Here is a 19,005-nt window from a genome sequence, read left to right as displayed (position 1 = left end):
CAGTAGAGTCTTAGTGTAGTGTTCTTATACAGTGTAATAAGTAAAGCAGCGACAACGATAGTAGATTTAATTGTTGATTACTAAATATACTACGGAATAAAGTATTGATATATTTAGGTGTTTTTCTTTTGTTTTACCGATAGCACTTTAAGTTTTCTCCTGGAAATGTTACTGTCCACATCCACTCACCCTCACCTCTGAGCTAATCAATAGATGTCAAAAGACTCTTATTCTTAGTTATACCTGATTTTATACAACATTTACTTTGTAGTGATTATCAAATTGAACTGGTAGCTTTTAACGGTCTGAGACTTGCGATCATAGGTCGCGGGTTCGATTCACAGAATACAATCTTATATGATTCACATTTTGTACATTACAATTTCCATTGCTTACAAACAAATTTCCAGGGGATGGGCAGCTGTGTCCTCATGGTATATCTCCCCTAGATATCTTTGGAGTAGGCTTATTACCTTGCAGAGGACTTAAACGTCGATTATTATAATCGCTGTATACGTTAGCTAATTAATTTTAACTTTGAAAATGTTTATTTTGTATATTGTTAATAGCGTATTTATAGTTACTTTATCATATGTCCTTTGTGTATTTCCTAATTTAAGGCTATATTATGTTTTTAATTGTTTAGTTATTTATCACGCGTTTTTGATGAGAAGGAAACAATAATAAGTTTTACATCTGCTTTAACTCAGTTTAGGTATGAAGGAAGGGACATTCAGTAATATTATTAAATAACAAGCCGTGTTAAGTCCAAAGCACATAGATAACAATTATTGTTGTTGGTTAATCAAAACATGGTGTTTTCTTTATTATCCGATCATTATTTGTTACATTTGATAGTTCAAACCATAAACAGTCTAAAAGTATCTAATTAAAAAATATAAATTTAAATACTTACACACTTATTACTTTACTAACCCTGTTGAGCTTAATTTTAACCCCGAAATAAGATTATTCCACTGCGGAAGTAGAAAGTGCGGTATGCTCCGTCGCGCCCTCGAAAATATGCATAATATATTAGGCACACTAAATCAGCTTTATTACAAAAACTTATATCTGCAACCGGACTTCCAGTTTTTTTATTACAAGCTAAATCTTTTATTATATTTTAGAAAAATGGATTTTATTACAAGATAAACATGTAACGAATATGGTACTACACATTTACGAATTTGAATCTCTTATTTTGTGTCACATTTACAGGGCATTTGATTTGGCACAACGCAGTCTGTTTTCTCTACTTCATGTTCATACCGATTTATGGAAATATGTATAGATGTAGTATATATGTGAAAAACCGTTGAGAAATGTGAAAAATTTAATTATTTATCTTGTGTCACTAATGCTGTTTAAAATACTGGTATGTGTTATTACTTATGGATATATAAATTACTTGTTTACTTATGAAGCTTTTCCTTTTTTTTGTTCTTAGAAATTAATTTGATTCGATACTCTAAATTCAAGATGGAAAATATTTATTTTAAAAGCCATGTGTTTAATTCTCTTAGTTTATCTTAAGAAATAAAACAGTTATTTTTTTAATGTAACAACTTGGTAATAAATATTAAGCACGGAAAACACCCGAGATGGCCTTGGCATTAGATTTAGCACGTTCGAGGACCTCTAATAGATAAAACTAGTGTTAGATATTTTACGTAAACATACGTAAGTATATGTTTAGTAAACAGTTTAAAAATATTGTGTGTATACAACTTTAATATTTCCGGCCCGTTGTTATCTAAGAACAATACTTGTTTTTTTCGTAATATATACGTAATATTACAATATTATTTTGTCTCTCTTACTGTTTAAAATTCTGATTTATTGATTTACTTGACGGAATGAAGCTTTACGGTTCCGTACCGTAAGGTTCACAGGTTTCTTCTTTTGGCAATTAAATATATTTCTAAGATTTGCTACTTTAGATTTAAGACAAAAAGATACATGTGCATTTAATTAACTTTATTATTTCTTTAAGTAAGTGAGTAAGCAAGCAAGTAATAAATAAAATTTAAAACAGAAAAGTGAAGTATTGATTCTTTACTTTTATAAGATTACATTATCATAGAAAAAATAAACGTGATACTCTTTTTAAAACAAAAAAAGAAATTAAAATAATAAAAAAAAAAAAACAAAAATGGAACGACGAAAATATAAAGCTCGTTAAAACGTACTTTAAGCAAAGGTAATAAGTGAATGTTTACAAATAAGTCAGGAAGTAGAAGTAGTAAATAAAAATTAAACACGAATTGAAACTATTGGCGTAGAGAATATAGAGACTATAAAACATTTACGACCATATAATACAGTAAAGGACGTAAAAATGCGTGGGCTAGAAATATATTAGAATAGAAGAAAGAATTATTTTTAACGATTGAATAAATAACGTCACGTTCTGAAACACTTCAGTTAAAATGAAAAAGAAAATAAGCCTAAAAAGTTTTCTAATAAAAGTTTATAAAAGTCAAATGGTTAGAGAGGTCTGCATTGAAACGAGCTTCATTTACCTGGTTAGAACAAGGACGTTTAATTATTTCTGTAAATGTGGAAACTTCGTAATGGCCTAGAGTTAACCCTTGGCGATAAAGACTTGGCAACTAAGTCGCAAAGGTAACCGGCAAGGCATCTCGGTACGTCTAGATATTTTATCAAGAGTTTACATTTCTCTTATTTGTTTGTAGACGCTGTGGTATTAGAACAGAATGTTATGTATACAATTTTGAATAAATATATAAACACAATTGTGAAAATACCACGCTTGCATGGAATGTCATATTTTCAATATTGTAGTAATTATAAATTTTTCAGAACATTATCATCTTGATGGTTCAGAAGTGTAGATCGAAGGGTAAGTGCAAACCGAAGATAAAGCGTAATAACTAGTGATGTATGGTAATTTTAATTAGCATTAAGTCGGGACAAAAGTCTTTTCGCAAATAGAATATATAACCTTTTAATAAAACCTCTTTGGTAGTTGCCAGTACTATCTGTATCTAGTCGGTTTAGAAGACATTCAAAAGCTACAATTTAAAATTAGAAACAAGTCAGGTTAGTATTGTTATTAGTTATTTTTCATCATAAAATGTGACTCAATTGAAAGAAATCGATACATTTTAAAATTATATTCGGAAGTCACTGGCTGGTCAATATTCTTCTATTCTTTCTCTTTAGTTTTGGTGGACAAAAACGACGTGTTTTTCGCTTTAATGAATCACTCTCCTGGCTGGGGGGTTCATCTAGGAGCATATCTGACCATAAATAAACGTCGCCTCATTGTCATTTTCAATTCGTTTGAAATATTTGGTTTTATTGCTCGTCTTTGCATATGCGGAACGACTAAAGATCGTGCTATTTTTTTAGGAATACTCCACTTTCTATTTTTTGCTCTGGTGCTCATTGTGTAGTACATGAGCATTTATACCACACAAGTCAAGAATGTGATATAAAATGAGCATAGGCCATCTACTCGTTCAATATTCATTGACATTTTGAATGAAAATAACATAAAACAATCAAATTAAACAAAATCACCGTTTATATTATTTACGCAGGAAACGTGGACGTGCGGTCCGACAGACCGCGGTTAAAGTATGAAGTAAAATAACTCAGCTAATTTGTGGCCGCCGACACAACCTCTCATCTCAACATACGTTTCGGTGCTAAAACTAAAGCTACTGAGAGTATTAAACGCGGGGAGCAAGGGGAAAGGTGTAAACTCAAAAATTACAAACTGCAAGCGGTCTGTGAGACCGCGCGTCCACAATTAAAGGTTAATATTCTGTAGTGTAATAAACAGAAATTTTTTTATCGACTATAAGTAAATAATTTGACCTCTATCTCTCCTGATATTTAATGATGACCAGGTCGATGATCCTAGATACCTACCTTAAAGATAATTATTCACTCCTCACTTGAAGATTCTCAAATTATAGCTTATTGGAAACAACGACGCCGGTAGATTGTTCCATACCTTGTCTATTCGTACAGTAGGGGGGACATAACGTTCAGTGTAGTTTGAAGGGGATTCAACTATATGTGGATATCGTGAATCTTAACGTCTTGTCGTTCGATTGAAGAAAAGAGATGGGGGTATTCATTGATGTAACTCCGACGCACATTTTCCAACTTACAATCTATAGAACACTGATAAACTAGAAACTTTCCGCCAAAGCTTAAAGCTTTGAAGCATAGCGCTAGACAAAGCATCTTTACCGATGAACCTCTTGGCTTGTCTCTGTATAGAGTCCAAAACTTCGATCCATCCTACAGACGGTTACAGTATTCTAAACATGACTGGAGATGTTCTACATCGAAGCTCAGGATCTGTCGTGTTGTAAAATACTGCCGAACTATATATTATTAAGTCTTTAAATGAATAAATTAAGTGGTTACTCTAAAATGTATAATGTTTATTTTTTCTAACTTCCAGTCCATCGGGGTCCAATCTCGTTTGATGTTAAAATAAATCTACTTGTTTTATTATTTAGCACATCGCCTTACTTATTCTGCAGATAGTAAATATATCCTGCGAAATATATTCCTAGCCTATCTTATTAAATCCGCTTCGATAAATCCAATACCATTACTTGTCGCGCTGAGCTCAGTGGTTTGTGAAAGTGAGTTTCTAGATGTTAATTTACTGCTCTGTTTAAACGTTTACAGTTTCATCAATAATAAATATAATGAAAGTTTTTAAGTCGTTCATTGGTAAAAGTATTAATAGAATAAAATGTTTAGATTTTACTAGGTAAAGGTAACTTTAATTTTATACACTATTTCTAATTTCGTGATACTCCTTTCGTTTTTTTTATTGTTATTAGTAATTTTATTTATTGCGGATTGACCACAATTCGCAATATTACTTATAAGGACTGCAAGTATTCCCGCTAACGACCAGTAACGTGTTAATAATTACGATTAATTCCGCCATGAATACAGTTGGTTTAATACATAGTTTCATTTTTAAAGTCCCTAGAACTCGGTTCGGATGAAAATCGGTTGGATTCATATGCTGATGGATAATCGCTGCCATTATTTTTGTGTCAGTTCTTATAGTTGTCTGTCTGTCTGCCTCTTTTCAATATATACATAACAGATTACAATTGGTTTTTAACTGAAGAAGAAATACCAAACTGCGTATTGGTTCTTGTTGATGATAGAAAAAATATGGTTTTACTGGGCAAAAGTTTCTTTTCTTATTTTTACGCCATTCTGTGCAAGTGTGATAAGGCAAATAGGTTTAATATTTGACAACACTGAGGTACATTACTTTTAACGAGCATGATTATAAAAATAGAATTTAATGATATACGCGTCTTGGCCTTTTTTAAAATATATGATAAAAATTTTAAAATTTGTCTTGTTCAAAAATACGCAATGTTTAAATAATTCATAATAAAAATTATTTATTATGATTACTCAGCTGAAATTTAGGCCCAGCTATTTTTTTTATTTTACTTTGTCATCACAAAAAATAATATAGTTCTTTGAAGCATTACACCATATAAAATATTTTGTGCTGGTGCAAGAACTCACAAGTTGAAGTAAATAAACTAAACTTAATTCTAAATTGCACAATGACCTAAGTTATAATAATATTTTACAATAGGTAACTAAGAACTGTAGCAAATACACTCTTAAATCGGTATTAGAGCGTACTATTTATCCTCAACCGCTGACTACCTTCTGATTCAACTCCCCCATCTTCTTCCATTATTAAGACATCCACTCACTATCGCCATGACAGGCAGTTTTGATGCGATCCTTATCCGCCACACACGCGTCATAGTTATTTTAAAGGGGGATATAAAATATTGTTTATATCTTTAAAGTTAATTCCATGTTAAAATAAATAACTTTTGTTTTCATAAAAAAGCGTTATCTGAACCACCAGCTGTCCCTTGTTCGCTTAGCTAACTGAATAAACGATCCTTCAAATCCCTAGCAGGTAGAATTTCTCCAAATATGTTCTAAGCTGACCTTGCCTTGTACTCACAAGTGAGTGAGTACACCGGTTTAAATATATTATATACAATATCTATTTAGATTATAACAATCATGGGACAGGTCATAAAAACAGACCTTAAAAATAACAAATTGATACAACATTAAACATCTTTTTCACTTTGTTAATATACTGAAAAAAAAAACAACTAATATACTGCAATAAAAATATTTCAAACTAACTCAAACGACCCCGAAATACGTTAATCCTTTTGTATGATTATACATTTACCTGGTTTTTGCTGCTACGATGGTAGCACTGTAACGCTCATTTCTTTACTTAATTAGTGGTAATGAGGTACTACGGAGTGTAGAATGTTGTAGCTAGTGAAATCATTAGACTATTGACCTAATAAGCATGCTTCATGTGATTTTGTATGAAAATTTGGCTTACATTGCATATATAGGTGGATGGAAACTTAACATTAGATTAAAGCCCTGAAGATTTCCTTCTAGTTTTAAAATACATAAATATTTCATACCGGAACAAAAGTAAGAAATTTGAATCTATTATTGTACTAATGTAATTTCTTACGCACTCAATCTTCAAGTGTTTATTTTTATCAAACAGAAAAGTTTTTTAAATCAGTGCGAGCTTAATAAACAATTTTAAACTAAGCAGTCTCGTTCATAAATCACCTAAATTTGTTGCAGTACCACCATTACTCTCGACGCAGAAACTACCGGCCAAACAACTATAAATTTTGGATGCACTGCTTTAGAGATATCTCCGTATAAGCCTTTTGCGACCCGCTACGGTCTTATTGCAGCAAAAATGTTACATAAAAATTACACTGGTAGTGTAATTGGATTTTCTCTCCAAAATCGACTCTTAACATTTAGTGTTTATGTAGTAAGAAACACTTAGTTAAATATAATGTAATGTTTACACTTGTTAATGGAAATGAGTGACGTATATGTTTTTAATAGGAAGGCTCAGTGTAGACATAATCTTAAAAATAGATTTTTAGGCAAGAACTTTGTTAGTCAGATTAAAATGTAATAAAAATTTTGTTTCACAAATACATAATGTATTTTAAAATGTAAGCTTAGGCCATGATGTTAAATGAAATATATTCTCGTAGATATATACAGAAACAGCCGGAAAAACTCTTTAATTACACCAAATGTAAGTGATAAGGTGGTGGTAAGCATTAGTTCAATGGGCGCGTAAATATAAGATACCGCCTGAGATATGTATTAGACGTGAGACGTGAGGGTGCGATTGACAAGCACACAAGACATTCGAGAACTGGTGGCTTGACGTTTGTCCACTTTCCTCAATCTCTGAAGCCTTTTTACTCACATTACAAAACGATAGTAGATGTAGTTGATTTTTAATTAACTTATCGATTGCTTTCAAATCATAAACGAGAAGATGTGCAAAAGGAACAAGGTCACCGACACAGCCCGGAGAAAGGTCGTCTGAAATGGAAGTAAGTGGGGCACATCGCTCTTGTAACCGTCGCTTGTTAGGGCCAAAAGTTTCTCGAGAGGTGATCGCGAGCTGGTAAATGCGACACGGGCAGAACCCTCACTTAGCGGTCAAATGATATAGGTGAAAATCGCGGGAAGTAGTTGGATACGAGTAGGGGCTAGACCGGTCATAGTGGCATTCTTTTGCGGAGGTCTAGCAGTGGACGTCTGTCGTCAGAAATGATGATGATGATGATTATTTTAATAATGAATTAGGCATCGTCCATGTAATATTTTTATTCTTTTTATTGGGCTCTTAGAAAGATTATCGGTCAAATCCAATATGTTCACCCAATGCTGATTGATGTCGAAATAAACCTTCATATAAACTATTTTGTTCTTTGTGATACGCTATCTCGCTTGCTTGTCCATAAAGCTCAGAGTAAGAGATCTTGTTCGTTTTGTAAATTATCTTAGGTAACACACATTGGTGATAGACTTTCTTATGGCCCTGATGGATATAGGACTAGAAGATGTTTCCTTCCTAATTTTTTGATCATATAGGAAATCTATGAAGGAGGCCTATGTCAAGCAGTTACCAAACTACGGTAATAATGATGACGATGATAGTATGTTTAAATATAATATCAATAGGTAAACACGGTATATAGGTAAACAATGTTAAAAAAAATAAAACGATTAATATATGTGATGTATTTTACTCATAGTTTCCTTATAAACTATTACTTATGATCAATTCATTTGGATTGAATTAACAATTACGTTAATTTATTTCATCTGTAGTTTAACTAGTTATTGCAACACTGTTCGATGAAGTTATTACAGTTAACATGTCACAGATTTATCATTTTTTATTATTATAATTAATTTATGTTTTTAATTTTGTTCACATCCTTCTAATTGGCAACTATTTAACATCAATTTCAAATCAATTATACATTACGCAATTTATAAAAGTCATAACTAAATTAAAATAAAAGTATTTTTATACAGAAATAAAATATTTAGCGACTATTGTATACGTACAATGTTTATACAATATTAATGCACCATCACATTCATTTATCTAACGTGTTAATTAAATTAAATTTAACAAAATCTTATTTTTTTATTAACACAGCCTCATATTCAAGGGTAACTATTAAAAAATTACATTTTAAAATCGTCAACTAATTAGATTACACAAATGCAATTTAAATAAAAGAAATAACGAAGGTACAATTACATAAATTAAATTTTCATCATAATTCATTCGTTCGTAATGAAGCAACTGCAAAATATAAATAGACTTGATTGTAACATGTTTTTATTTTTTAACATAATGAACAAAAAACACATGTCAATTTCGTAATCAGTTTCAATTGCTAGGATAAAATAAATAAATAGATTTATAAGAAAAAGTAAAGATTTGTCTAGGATAATTGTAAAAAGTTTTAATTTTTTAGCTCCAAATATAATTTCAAAGTGCAATTAAAACTCCATTGAGATTGATGAAGTTATACATATGCCAGAAATTTATTGTTACTAGGAAGGTTTTTAAACAAAAGAGGTTTTTATATCAATATATACAAGCTTAAAAACTTTATATGTACAATAATAACGATCATTTTACGTATTCAGTCTATTTAACATTATGGCTGGTTGATAACAAAATTGTACGTTAAGAGTTGGTAAATGCCACCTACGTATATATTTTATAGATAAATATAAGTATTCGTAACAGAAGTTACTTATTCGTATCCAAATAGGTTACATGTAATTTATAATTTATTTTAGCACTAAAATTCTTAATTATTACATTTCTCTAGTTCTTATTTAACATTGGAATGAAGATACTGTTTGAATTCTTAGTTAATTACGTAAAAAAAATCTCAGCTGATTCAAATCGTTATAGCTACATTATTATTACTCATTTCCAACAAACTGGAAGCTTCATTATTATTACAAACTTGTCCAATTTAAGTTATATGCTCATAAAATCGTATATTCAATTCTCGTTATTAAACTTTAGGCCAACAAAGATTAACTGATTTATTTTTTTCTAAATCACATATGTCATGAAATAAAAAACAGAAAATCTCATAATAAAAGATTTTAACTCGACCGTTTTAATTTGCCAATCCAAAACATTAAGAAGCTATGGAAATTCATAATATAAATACATTAAAACCCTGAATATTCTACACATGTAATACTTAATTCACTTATAACAATAACCTTTCGTAAACATTTGTATACACAATAGGAGTCAGCTATCTTATAGACGTTTCAGTGTGGTTTTGCATCAAGAACTGTAGAAGAATTTGTAAAAGTAGCATAACAAGTGTTGGTAGACAAGTTTCGGCAGCTCCGCCTGTAAAATAAACCAAAAACAAACCTGTAAACATCTAATGTAACATTCCTTTTTATTAGGGGGCCGGAGAGTAACACATTTCAGAGTAACACAAAACCGATCGATTTTTACCGCGCCAGCATTGAAAATTTGTAAATTAGATAGATACAAAGGCTTGTTGATAACCAAGGAATTTATTGTTAATTAGAATTAAAAACTTGTTAAAATGTAGTCGTAAACTTAAGAAAGTAACATTACTTTCCGGTCCCCCTAACACCAAATGCACAAGTTTTAGTGACTGAATATTTATGAGAACTATGTACATAAAAACTTCAAGGCCATTAATAAATTACATTGAGTAATTTTAAAGTAGTGTTTAAAATGTATTTAAAATAATAATAGTGTGAATGAAATATGTAAAGAAAACGAAACCCCTGTTAATTTATGTGCTTAAAAATACAACATTAATGAAATTTTATAAAAATAAAACAATATATTATTCCCATAAAAATAAACTTTCAATTCTCTTTCTTCAAAATTCAACAGAAGGCACTAAATGCAGGCTGCTTCCAATCAATTTTATTGGAAACCTATAAAGAAGGCTTTTCTCTAGCAATAGACATTCTACAGCTTATGATGATGAATAAACCATTTGCATTTTAGGCGCTAAAGATATTTTAGTGTTACCTGTGAAACTTCTCCCTAACGCAGATGCAGGATTGGCGCTGCGTTCCCTTAATACAATAGTGTGACTTGTTGCTTTCCATATATCGAATATGGAAGCTTCACATCTGAAATGAAAAGATTTTGTTTAGATATATACGAGAAATCAGTTTTAGTGAACACAACAGCAGTTTAATGGAAATTTTGAAGAATTATTTATATCTAAAAAAGTTTACTAACCGTATCATAAGAGTAGGAACTGGAGATAAAACAGCCGCTTCCAATTCTAACGTTGCCAGACTAGAGGCATAACCATTACTGAAGTTAAACACGTGATTCGCCGTGAAGCCAGGTACCTGAGACACAATAAAAATTGTAACCTCAAATAACATAAGGTTTTTGACAAAGATTGTGATACCTTAAAACAATAACATTACTCGATAATGAGAAAGTTCTTCCTGGACGCCGAGACGGCCTACCATGTTCTGCGCACAATGAAACTGGATACATGTCTGGCCGAAAAGTTCACGGGGCACAGGGAATTCTCAGAGTACCTGTATAGGTTTAAGCTCAAAAGTACTCCCTCGTGCATCTGTGACCTAGCAATTGACCAGAGCGTGGTGCACTTGCTGTCCAGTATATGGAGGGCTTAGAGTGGCTTGTGTAGTGGAAAAGAGCATCACTTCGGACAACATCGCTACCGTTTCGGAAGAGGAGATCCGCCACATTTTCTTGCGGTTTTGTTGCAGGGCGATGGGTGACGTAATTAGGCATAACAAAACCGTGTAGCTGAAATTGTGGCGAGGGATGAGAGGCGATGTGTAAATGAATTGTGGATGAATGCTATATGTTGAATATATGCTGATATGAAGTTGAATATATGAAAATATGAAGGATGAAACAGTGGATAAAGAGAAAAATTGTAAAGGATGAGAGAGGGGAGGTGAAAGTAGGAGAGTGTATATCCCTGTCCCGAAAACAAGATTGGGGATAGAGTATTTTTAAATAAAAAAAACAATTAATATTATTTCTAAGTTAATAAAAATATAATTTCTTGTATACAAATCATATCTTTTAATTAATATAATTACGGAGTGTGTGCTTATTTTATTGAAGAAACCGTTTAATAAATATAAATTCTGTTATCAGTATCTACTACGGTGATTTATAGGAGTTATTTTTTTTAAAGAGCTCTCCCTTTTTTAATAAGATATAGAATTATAACATCACTTTATGTGTAAATCAAAAATGTTACCGCTCGTTAAGAATTTTATCAGTAACACTTATGTTCATGTATAATATGTAGAAAGATGTGTTGGTGTAAAATAGATTAGTTAATAAGAAATAAAGGAACTAGTATTAAGTTATTGATAAATGCGTGGAAAAAACTTTAAGCGATTAATTAATAATTATCATTGGATAAAAAATTAACTCTTTAAGTGGTTAAATCCAAATCAGTGTACACATTGTTTAATGTAATTTTTTGATGAATAGATATAGTCTTAGAAAATTCTTACCATTTGCTCGTTGACAAACCAGGTTATATTGGCGGCAGGAAGTGACGGCGGAGATGAACAATTAGCTCGTATGTGGTCTCCGCCGACATACGTCATCCGGTCAGCAGTGACATTAGGACTTAGTAATGGCGGCTCTAAAAACGATACAGATAATTTTACCCACTTATATCACCAACAACACTATGTTCGCTAAGAGAACCAGTAGCCCAATGATACAAGATCAAGACTTGCAGACGGAGGTGTTTTATGTAATTGGTTAAGTATGTAAAAGCTTAAAAAGAGAAATGTGTATCTCATTTGTAAGCAAAAACTATTCACCCTGAAGTATATTACATTATTTTTTTATATTGGTATGTAACAGATCGTTATATGTTTTTAATGATAAAATTTATTTAAATTCATTTTTTAAAGTTAATACTTTTAAAGTTCATAACTCACTACTATAACCAATCACCCTGTATATATGATGAACTTGAACTTATACTTTTGTACTCCTGATAAAATATCAGCAGTACAAACGTAAGTAAAAAGTAAGTTTAAGTATGAATATAGGCTTTATAACAATAATAATAAGTTATCAAACAGTGCTTAGCGACCTTATTATGAAGCTCATGGGTAAGGAATTATATCTATTTCTATTTAAATAATAATTAAAGTAACCCATGGTAGTACGACAGTTTCTAGTTTGAGGAGTTATGAGCACCGCATTTTAATGTAGCGTCATTTTTAAAATTGTACTCAATAACATGCTCTAGAGAAGCGAACAATGTCTTTTTGATAAATCTACTTTATGAATCATCGTTGACGTCCGTGAAGTGCATATAGTCGACAGTGTGGCAGGAAATGTAAGCAGTAGCTTGCTTACAGGTCAACAAAAATTTGGACGATATAATAGGCGCTGTATATACATTTTCTTATGAAATATCGTCAAAATGTACTTGCATTTATATCACTAAATCAAAAAATACGCAAGCCATATTTATTTTATTTAATATTCTTTATTGTACACGTTAGGTTACATATATATAGCTTCACAATAATATACAAAGAAGTACAAAGGGCGGTCTTATCACACAAGGCAATCTTCTTACAGAAAACCATAGTATGGAAAAGATAGAAGTACTAATAATGGGTAATTGACGGGTACGAAACGTACGTATTTACAAACAAACGTATATAAACATATATAAACTTACGTAAATATGTATATAACATACATATTTTTAATAAATGAGGTATAATACATATTATAAATATAATAAAATAATAAATAAAAACATCAAACTGATTTCGACCTATTTTATTTAGCAAACAGAATTTCTTACGTATGTCTTTTATGTTGTAGAAAAAAACCTTTTAGATGTGATGACTTGTTTCGAATGTAAAAAAGTTTAAATAATAGACAGAGTTAGGGCGCAAAAGCGCATAAAGCAAAGAACTGGAGCAGATTGAATTCAAACCGGACCGTTTGTTTCTACGAAATGTCTCGACAAAACGCCAGCTGTGTTGATATGCAATATTTCAGCGCTCCTAATAAAGGATTTCACAGAAAGAAGAGTAATATCGGGGACTATGTCGGCTCTAACTTTTGAAATTGACTGAGTTTTCAGTATTTTTTTGTTTGGGTGTGATGGGCCTTTGTAAAAAATTCAACACCGAATAAATTTTCATATTTGCTGACTTGCAATATATCTTGTAATGCTTACTTCAAAACAGCAAGTTACATGATATTAGGTATCATTCAGTAAAATTAAAGTAATCTCAAACTACGCATAAAAAGCGTGCTAACCATTGTAACGTCCACCGCTTATAAACTAAGTCATTGTGGTCGAACGGCGGACTTTTACGACTATAATTTTATTTCTTTAATCATTAAAATACGATTCTATTAATATGACATGACCGTGCCACTAAAGAAGAACATTCTTCAGCTCGCCTTTGACGCCATGCTGAACTTGTCCTCTCGCACATATACACACAAAAACACATGAATACACATACACATACGTATACGGACAACATTCCATTCGGAACTAAGGAATGTTTACAACAATTCTTCTTTAAAAATATGTGTGTATATATTGTAATGTATATAATATATGTATTATTATTAATATTATAATAAAATTTACTTATTTGTATAGTCACAAAGAGCAAACAAAGATAACTATTTAAAGTAATTTTTTATTGTTAAATTGTCATTATTCATAGATGTGAACATTAAAATTATTACAAAAGCGGTATCGTCGTTTCAGATACCCATAGACGTCCACTACAAGTCATTCCCCAAAGATATCTATGGTGGAATATACCATAATCGTCACGCCAGGCAGCCGGGTTAGTGACCGCAGTGTGTTATAATGGTAAGCAGAGGACGCTGCTGTCCATCCTCTATGTCATTAATGGACAAAGGTTGAATAAAAAAATTGTATTCCAGGAATCGAACCCGTGACCTACGATCGTAAGTCACAGTCCTTACTGATGGGCTATCACTGCTGTGTATATGTTACCAACTAACAATTCTTAGCAATGTATTTACAATAAATTATAATAATATTGCGCTGTTATCGATATTATTTATGATATATAAAATTATGAAAATTTGTGTATTTTTTATTGTTTTATTTTATAATGCATCAGTATTTAATAAAATAATAATTACTAATTTATATAGCTACGAAATAATATAATTAAAATAAAGAATATAATCATGTGTCTTCTTCATCGTATGTATAAATTACTTACGTAATATCAATAACTGTATTCATAGCAACGTAGACATTAAAACCTTTTTTTCTTGTACTGCAAACCTACCTACAACAACCATTTCTGCAGATTTGATGTCAGTGTGGAACAGCGGAGCATCTGCTGACACTTCGCACTGGTATTCTCCGGTCAACGTTCTGTCTACTTCAGTTAGCACCACCCGATTTTGATCTGACGCAGCCACCTGATTAATATATGATATTATTAATTTTCTACTCCTCGACATATTCTTTTGAAAATTTGAATACTTTTGTACACTAAATATCGTCGAAGTCGTCATTTCAGGCCATAGACGCCCAATGCAAGCCACAGGCCTCCCCCAGAGATATCTATAGGCGGAAAAACTATAATAGGTACGATTAGTAGGGGCGTTGTCGATCGCAGATTAGTTTTATGATACGCAAAGGATGGTGCTGCTCATCCACAAGAAACTTGTTTATGAGCAGTGGTATTCCCATATAATTAAGGCAAGAGTGTAAATGTGTATTAATGATCGTATACCGGAAGTCGAACTCGCGACCTAGGATCGCAAGTTTGTCTTCTTCCGCGGGGCTACCACTGCTCACTGTACTCACACAAATATTATATATTTTAGTAAAACAAGAAATATGATCAAGTCTTCCTTAAATTTTAATACTCTAGCAACTTTGTTATACGGTACATAAGTTTTTTTTATTTCAATAATTTATGTGAGCACCTCTGTACGCCAAGGGAATAAAGACGTTAAAGCTTAATTTGATAGTAACAAGTATTAAGTATATTGAGCACTTTTATATGATATCTCTGAGCACAAAATATTGATGTGAGGGTTCCAAGGGTAATTTAAAAGAATTTTCCCAAATTATCTGAGAAGAGCCCGCAAACAATTTGATTTTTTATCAAATGAGGGATGTGAATTTGAATACTTCAACATATGCTCTAATGTCATTTCTTAAAGTGTTTTAAAAAAATGTAGAAAACTTCGTTGCGACAGGAAGTTTTTGTACAAAGGCATTACGAAAGTTACTCATAGGTGTACTATAGCAAAAGTAACATTTTATTCAAATTTGCGGAGATAGGTATAGACTTGTTCAGTATTTATTGCATTATATAATAGATTTCAAAGAGGACCAGTTGGAAGCGAGCTGCATATAACGCCTTTTCACTCTGCGAATCCGCGGTCTCAATGTGGTCACTCTAAAACCTTAAGGTCCCAACAGTCATCTGCTATGCGCGTTATGGGGTCTGCCCACTATTGCTTGAGGCGTAAGGAATAAACATTCAAATAAAAAGTGTGTCCATTTTTAGAAAGAGAGTATCTATGATACTAAAAGACAAAGAAAGCGAACATAAAACAGCATAATTAAACATTCCTTTCGCCTAAGAAATTTGTAAAGTTTTAATAATATGTAATCTTTATAACCTAAACAAAAATAAGAATTTTTAGAAAAATTCTGTTCATCTCTTAAATTTTGGCAGAACTAGTTAAAAACTTTGACATTTCGTGAAACATTCCACGGAATGTAAAATGTTTTTCAAAGACATTCGCAGCGTAATTTACCTCTGTCATTTTCAAGAATGCCTAAGGATAATGTAACATGATGAAAAAATATCACAAAAATGAACAAAAAATTAATAATATATCAGATATCCAGGAGGAGGTCATTCGACTCTAATTTCCTTTATAACAGTATAGGAAACTTTATTATGTCACTTTAATGTTACATACGCTATAAATACGTATATTACTTGCAAATACAAAATTTGTTACTTTATTTACACGAAGATTAATTTTAGCGCTGATCAGTACCCAAGATTTTGTAATTTAGCAAATCTTTCTATGCGCGAATGGATTGCCAGATAGGACAAAAAAATTAAAAAAAAAAACATAAGTGTGTGTATTACACTATAAATGACTCCAAAGAAGATAAAAAAATTGTAAATGATGTGTTCGCAATAATGCTATTTCAATATATATTAATATTTCAATATTTATAGAACATTTAATCTTAAATTTTTTTGGGCAAATAGGTGGTCGCGCTTTGTTTCGTTCGCCTGTTCTATTCAAGTCTGAGACATTTATCATCTGAATAGGGGGTGCATTCATGTTGAGGTCAATGTTAACTGTGCAACCATGTTACTCTATGTCATCTAGCGAAGTTGTCATGAACGAGGTCGGGTGCAAAGCGCAGAGCTGTGCGCGCAGTCGGGAAGCATCGACGACGCCAGTGCCCGCAAGCAGCGATGATGTAGATGCTCGCAAATATCAATTATCCTAGTGAGTGGTTGAGCACGGCGGCGAACGCGTGTTATTCTTTATTTTCTTACCATGTGACCTATTTAAAATAGACTGGCATACCCAATAAACTCACATTTTATATCTGACAAGTTATGTCCAATGGCTATCCCACATAACCATTTGACGTTGAATAAATAATTTTTGGTCAATAGCATATGGAGCCGAAAGGTTTTAGAATAGCAACCATGAGTCGGTAGACGCGGCGTCTGCTGGCTTCCCACTAGGAAGAACTACGACATAGTTAAGATTGTAGGAAGTCGCTGGATGCTGGCACGGATAGACCGGTCATCGTGGCGATCTTCAGAAGAAACCTATGCCTTACTACAGACATCCATAGGCTTAAGAGAAAAAGTAATTTTTTAAATTGAATATTTCTTATTTGATCTTTAAAATATAAGGCTTTTTAAGATGTTAAGAAATGCAAAGTACATCCTCGAAAAGTTGTCGAGAACGCACGAGCAATACTCGTTTTAAATTATATGGAAGATGAAGTCAAATACTTACACACTGTGCATAAGACAGACACACATCCCTTGAATTATAAATATTTTACTTTGTAGAAAGGATTGCTGAGCTCTAAGGAGTCTCTATTTATTTTATTAGTAACAGAGTGACAGCCCAAGCTGAGGGCTCGTTTCGGACCGCTTAAGCTATATCAGAGCTTGGCAGCTGCCCAAATCAATGAAATAAATAATGTAACAACTGAGACAAAGGCTTCCAAAGCTACCTTGGAGCTTTGTTACTACAAAGAGTTTTAAACTAAGAGTCTTATAATAATCTGTCACTTCAAACCCAGTGAAGCCGTAAATGCCAACGGGCAAGTAAAATTTACCGAAAATTATTGATTGTATATGTAATTAATTTAGATACTCTTAAAATCTTTATTGGAAGTGGGGCTGTTTTGAAAGAGGTCGTCTATACTATATGTATGTCAACAGATGCTGTGAATGTATCAATTTTAATGTAAATATAAATGTTATTTATAATATTATTTGAGTGTCCACGAAAAAGAAAGAGTTTTTAATATTATTTTTATCTAACCTTCAAAAGGACCGTGTTGGACCTTTTAACGGTTCGTTCTAGGACTGAAATAATAATGATGGTAATTTTTATTACGGCATAAATTTTACTTTTTCGTTGATAAACACATTCAGTAAAATAAATATTTTAAGAGAAGAGCGTCTTCATACAGATAATATTATTAGTACTCTAAACACGGTTTCATTATATTTAATAACTAGACGTTAATAGAAATGTTTTTTCTAATTTATTACAGTTATATTAATATCAACAATGCGTTTTGTATTGAGAATAAGCTTATGATTAATAATAAAACTTACATATACTGTATAGTAAGAAATACAATCTTAAGATTTAACTGTTAATACAAGTAAACAAGCTTGATTTGTGTCCAGTAGATAATATTTTGTACTTACATCGACTTTTATCTCGGCCACTGGGAAGACCTTTGTAGCAGGCGACTCCTTTGGAACATAACGATAAAATTCTATCATGTTTCTATACCATCGTATAGAGTACAACTGAGCGCCTTCCAACTCGTAAGTGCACATTAGTTCGGCGTCCCTCCCCGTTAAAACTGCTCTCGGGACGTGGATTTGCAGAGATTTCAGCGTGTTTGCAGTACCTGTAAACAATATATTCTAAATTTTAGTGAACGCGTACCTCGTAAAAGATATCTAGCGAACTACTTGAAATGTTTTAAGCTCGTCCCGTCTAAATATAATTAAAATGAACGTGTTGAAAAAACAAGTTTTGAATTTGGAATGCTATCAGTTATAAACCAGCAAGATACGGACGTGACAATTCATACATCTCTTGTTTCATAATAGCCATTTTATTATCGCACACGCTTGCAACTTTATATAATTTTTTATATTAAAAAAATTAAAAAAAACTGCAAGACATTGACTTTTTTCTTCATATTTCAATCCGATTAATTCTTCAACACATTTAATTTTTTAATTTGGTTT

The 19,005-nt window shown here is 31.9% G+C and overlaps 1 protein-coding gene across 1 annotated transcript; it reads right to left on the bottom strand.

Moving 5' to 3' along the window:
• Nucleotides 1–9,710: 9,710 nt before the first annotated feature.
• LOC137924721 (uncharacterized) lies at nucleotides 9,711–18,585 on the bottom strand. Its single transcript, XM_068768140.1, has 6 exons — nucleotides 18,451–18,585; nucleotides 14,785–14,920; nucleotides 11,971–12,104; nucleotides 10,694–10,809; nucleotides 10,478–10,581; nucleotides 9,711–9,811 (listed from the first exon to the last, which is right to left on the bottom strand). The coding sequence occupies exons 1-6, from the start codon at nucleotides 18,583–18,585 to the stop codon at nucleotides 9,711–9,713; spliced, it is 726 nt and encodes a 241-aa protein (XP_068624241.1).
• Between the last annotated feature and the right edge of the window lie 420 nt (nucleotides 18,586–19,005).

This window comes from Battus philenor, unplaced genomic scaffold, assembly GCF_028537555.1.
Source record: "Battus philenor isolate CCGP_79_NKW_IND1 unplaced genomic scaffold, ilBatPhil1.0.hap1 SCAF_24, whole genome shotgun sequence".
NCBI classification, from domain to species: domain Eukaryota; kingdom Metazoa; phylum Arthropoda; class Insecta; order Lepidoptera; family Papilionidae; genus Battus; species Battus philenor.
This window is presented reverse-complemented; position numbering and strand designations above follow the sequence as displayed.

What these genes read in the sequence shown, in the direction of transcription:
- LOC137924721 (XM_068768140.1), bottom strand. Translation starts at nt 18,585, where the DNA reads ATGTGCACTTACGAGTTGGAAGGCGCTCAGTTGTACTCTATACGATGG. An exon ending in TGCAGAAATGGTTGTTGTAG is followed by an intron (nt 12,105 to 14,784) that starts GTAGGTTTGCAG and finishes TATCGTTTTTAG; the next exon opens with AGCCGCCATTACTAAGTCCT. An exon ending in GGTTTGTCAACGAGCAAATG is followed by an intron (nt 10,810 to 11,970) that starts GTAAGAATTTTC and finishes ATTGTGTCTCAG; the next exon opens with GTACCTGGCTTCACGGCGAA.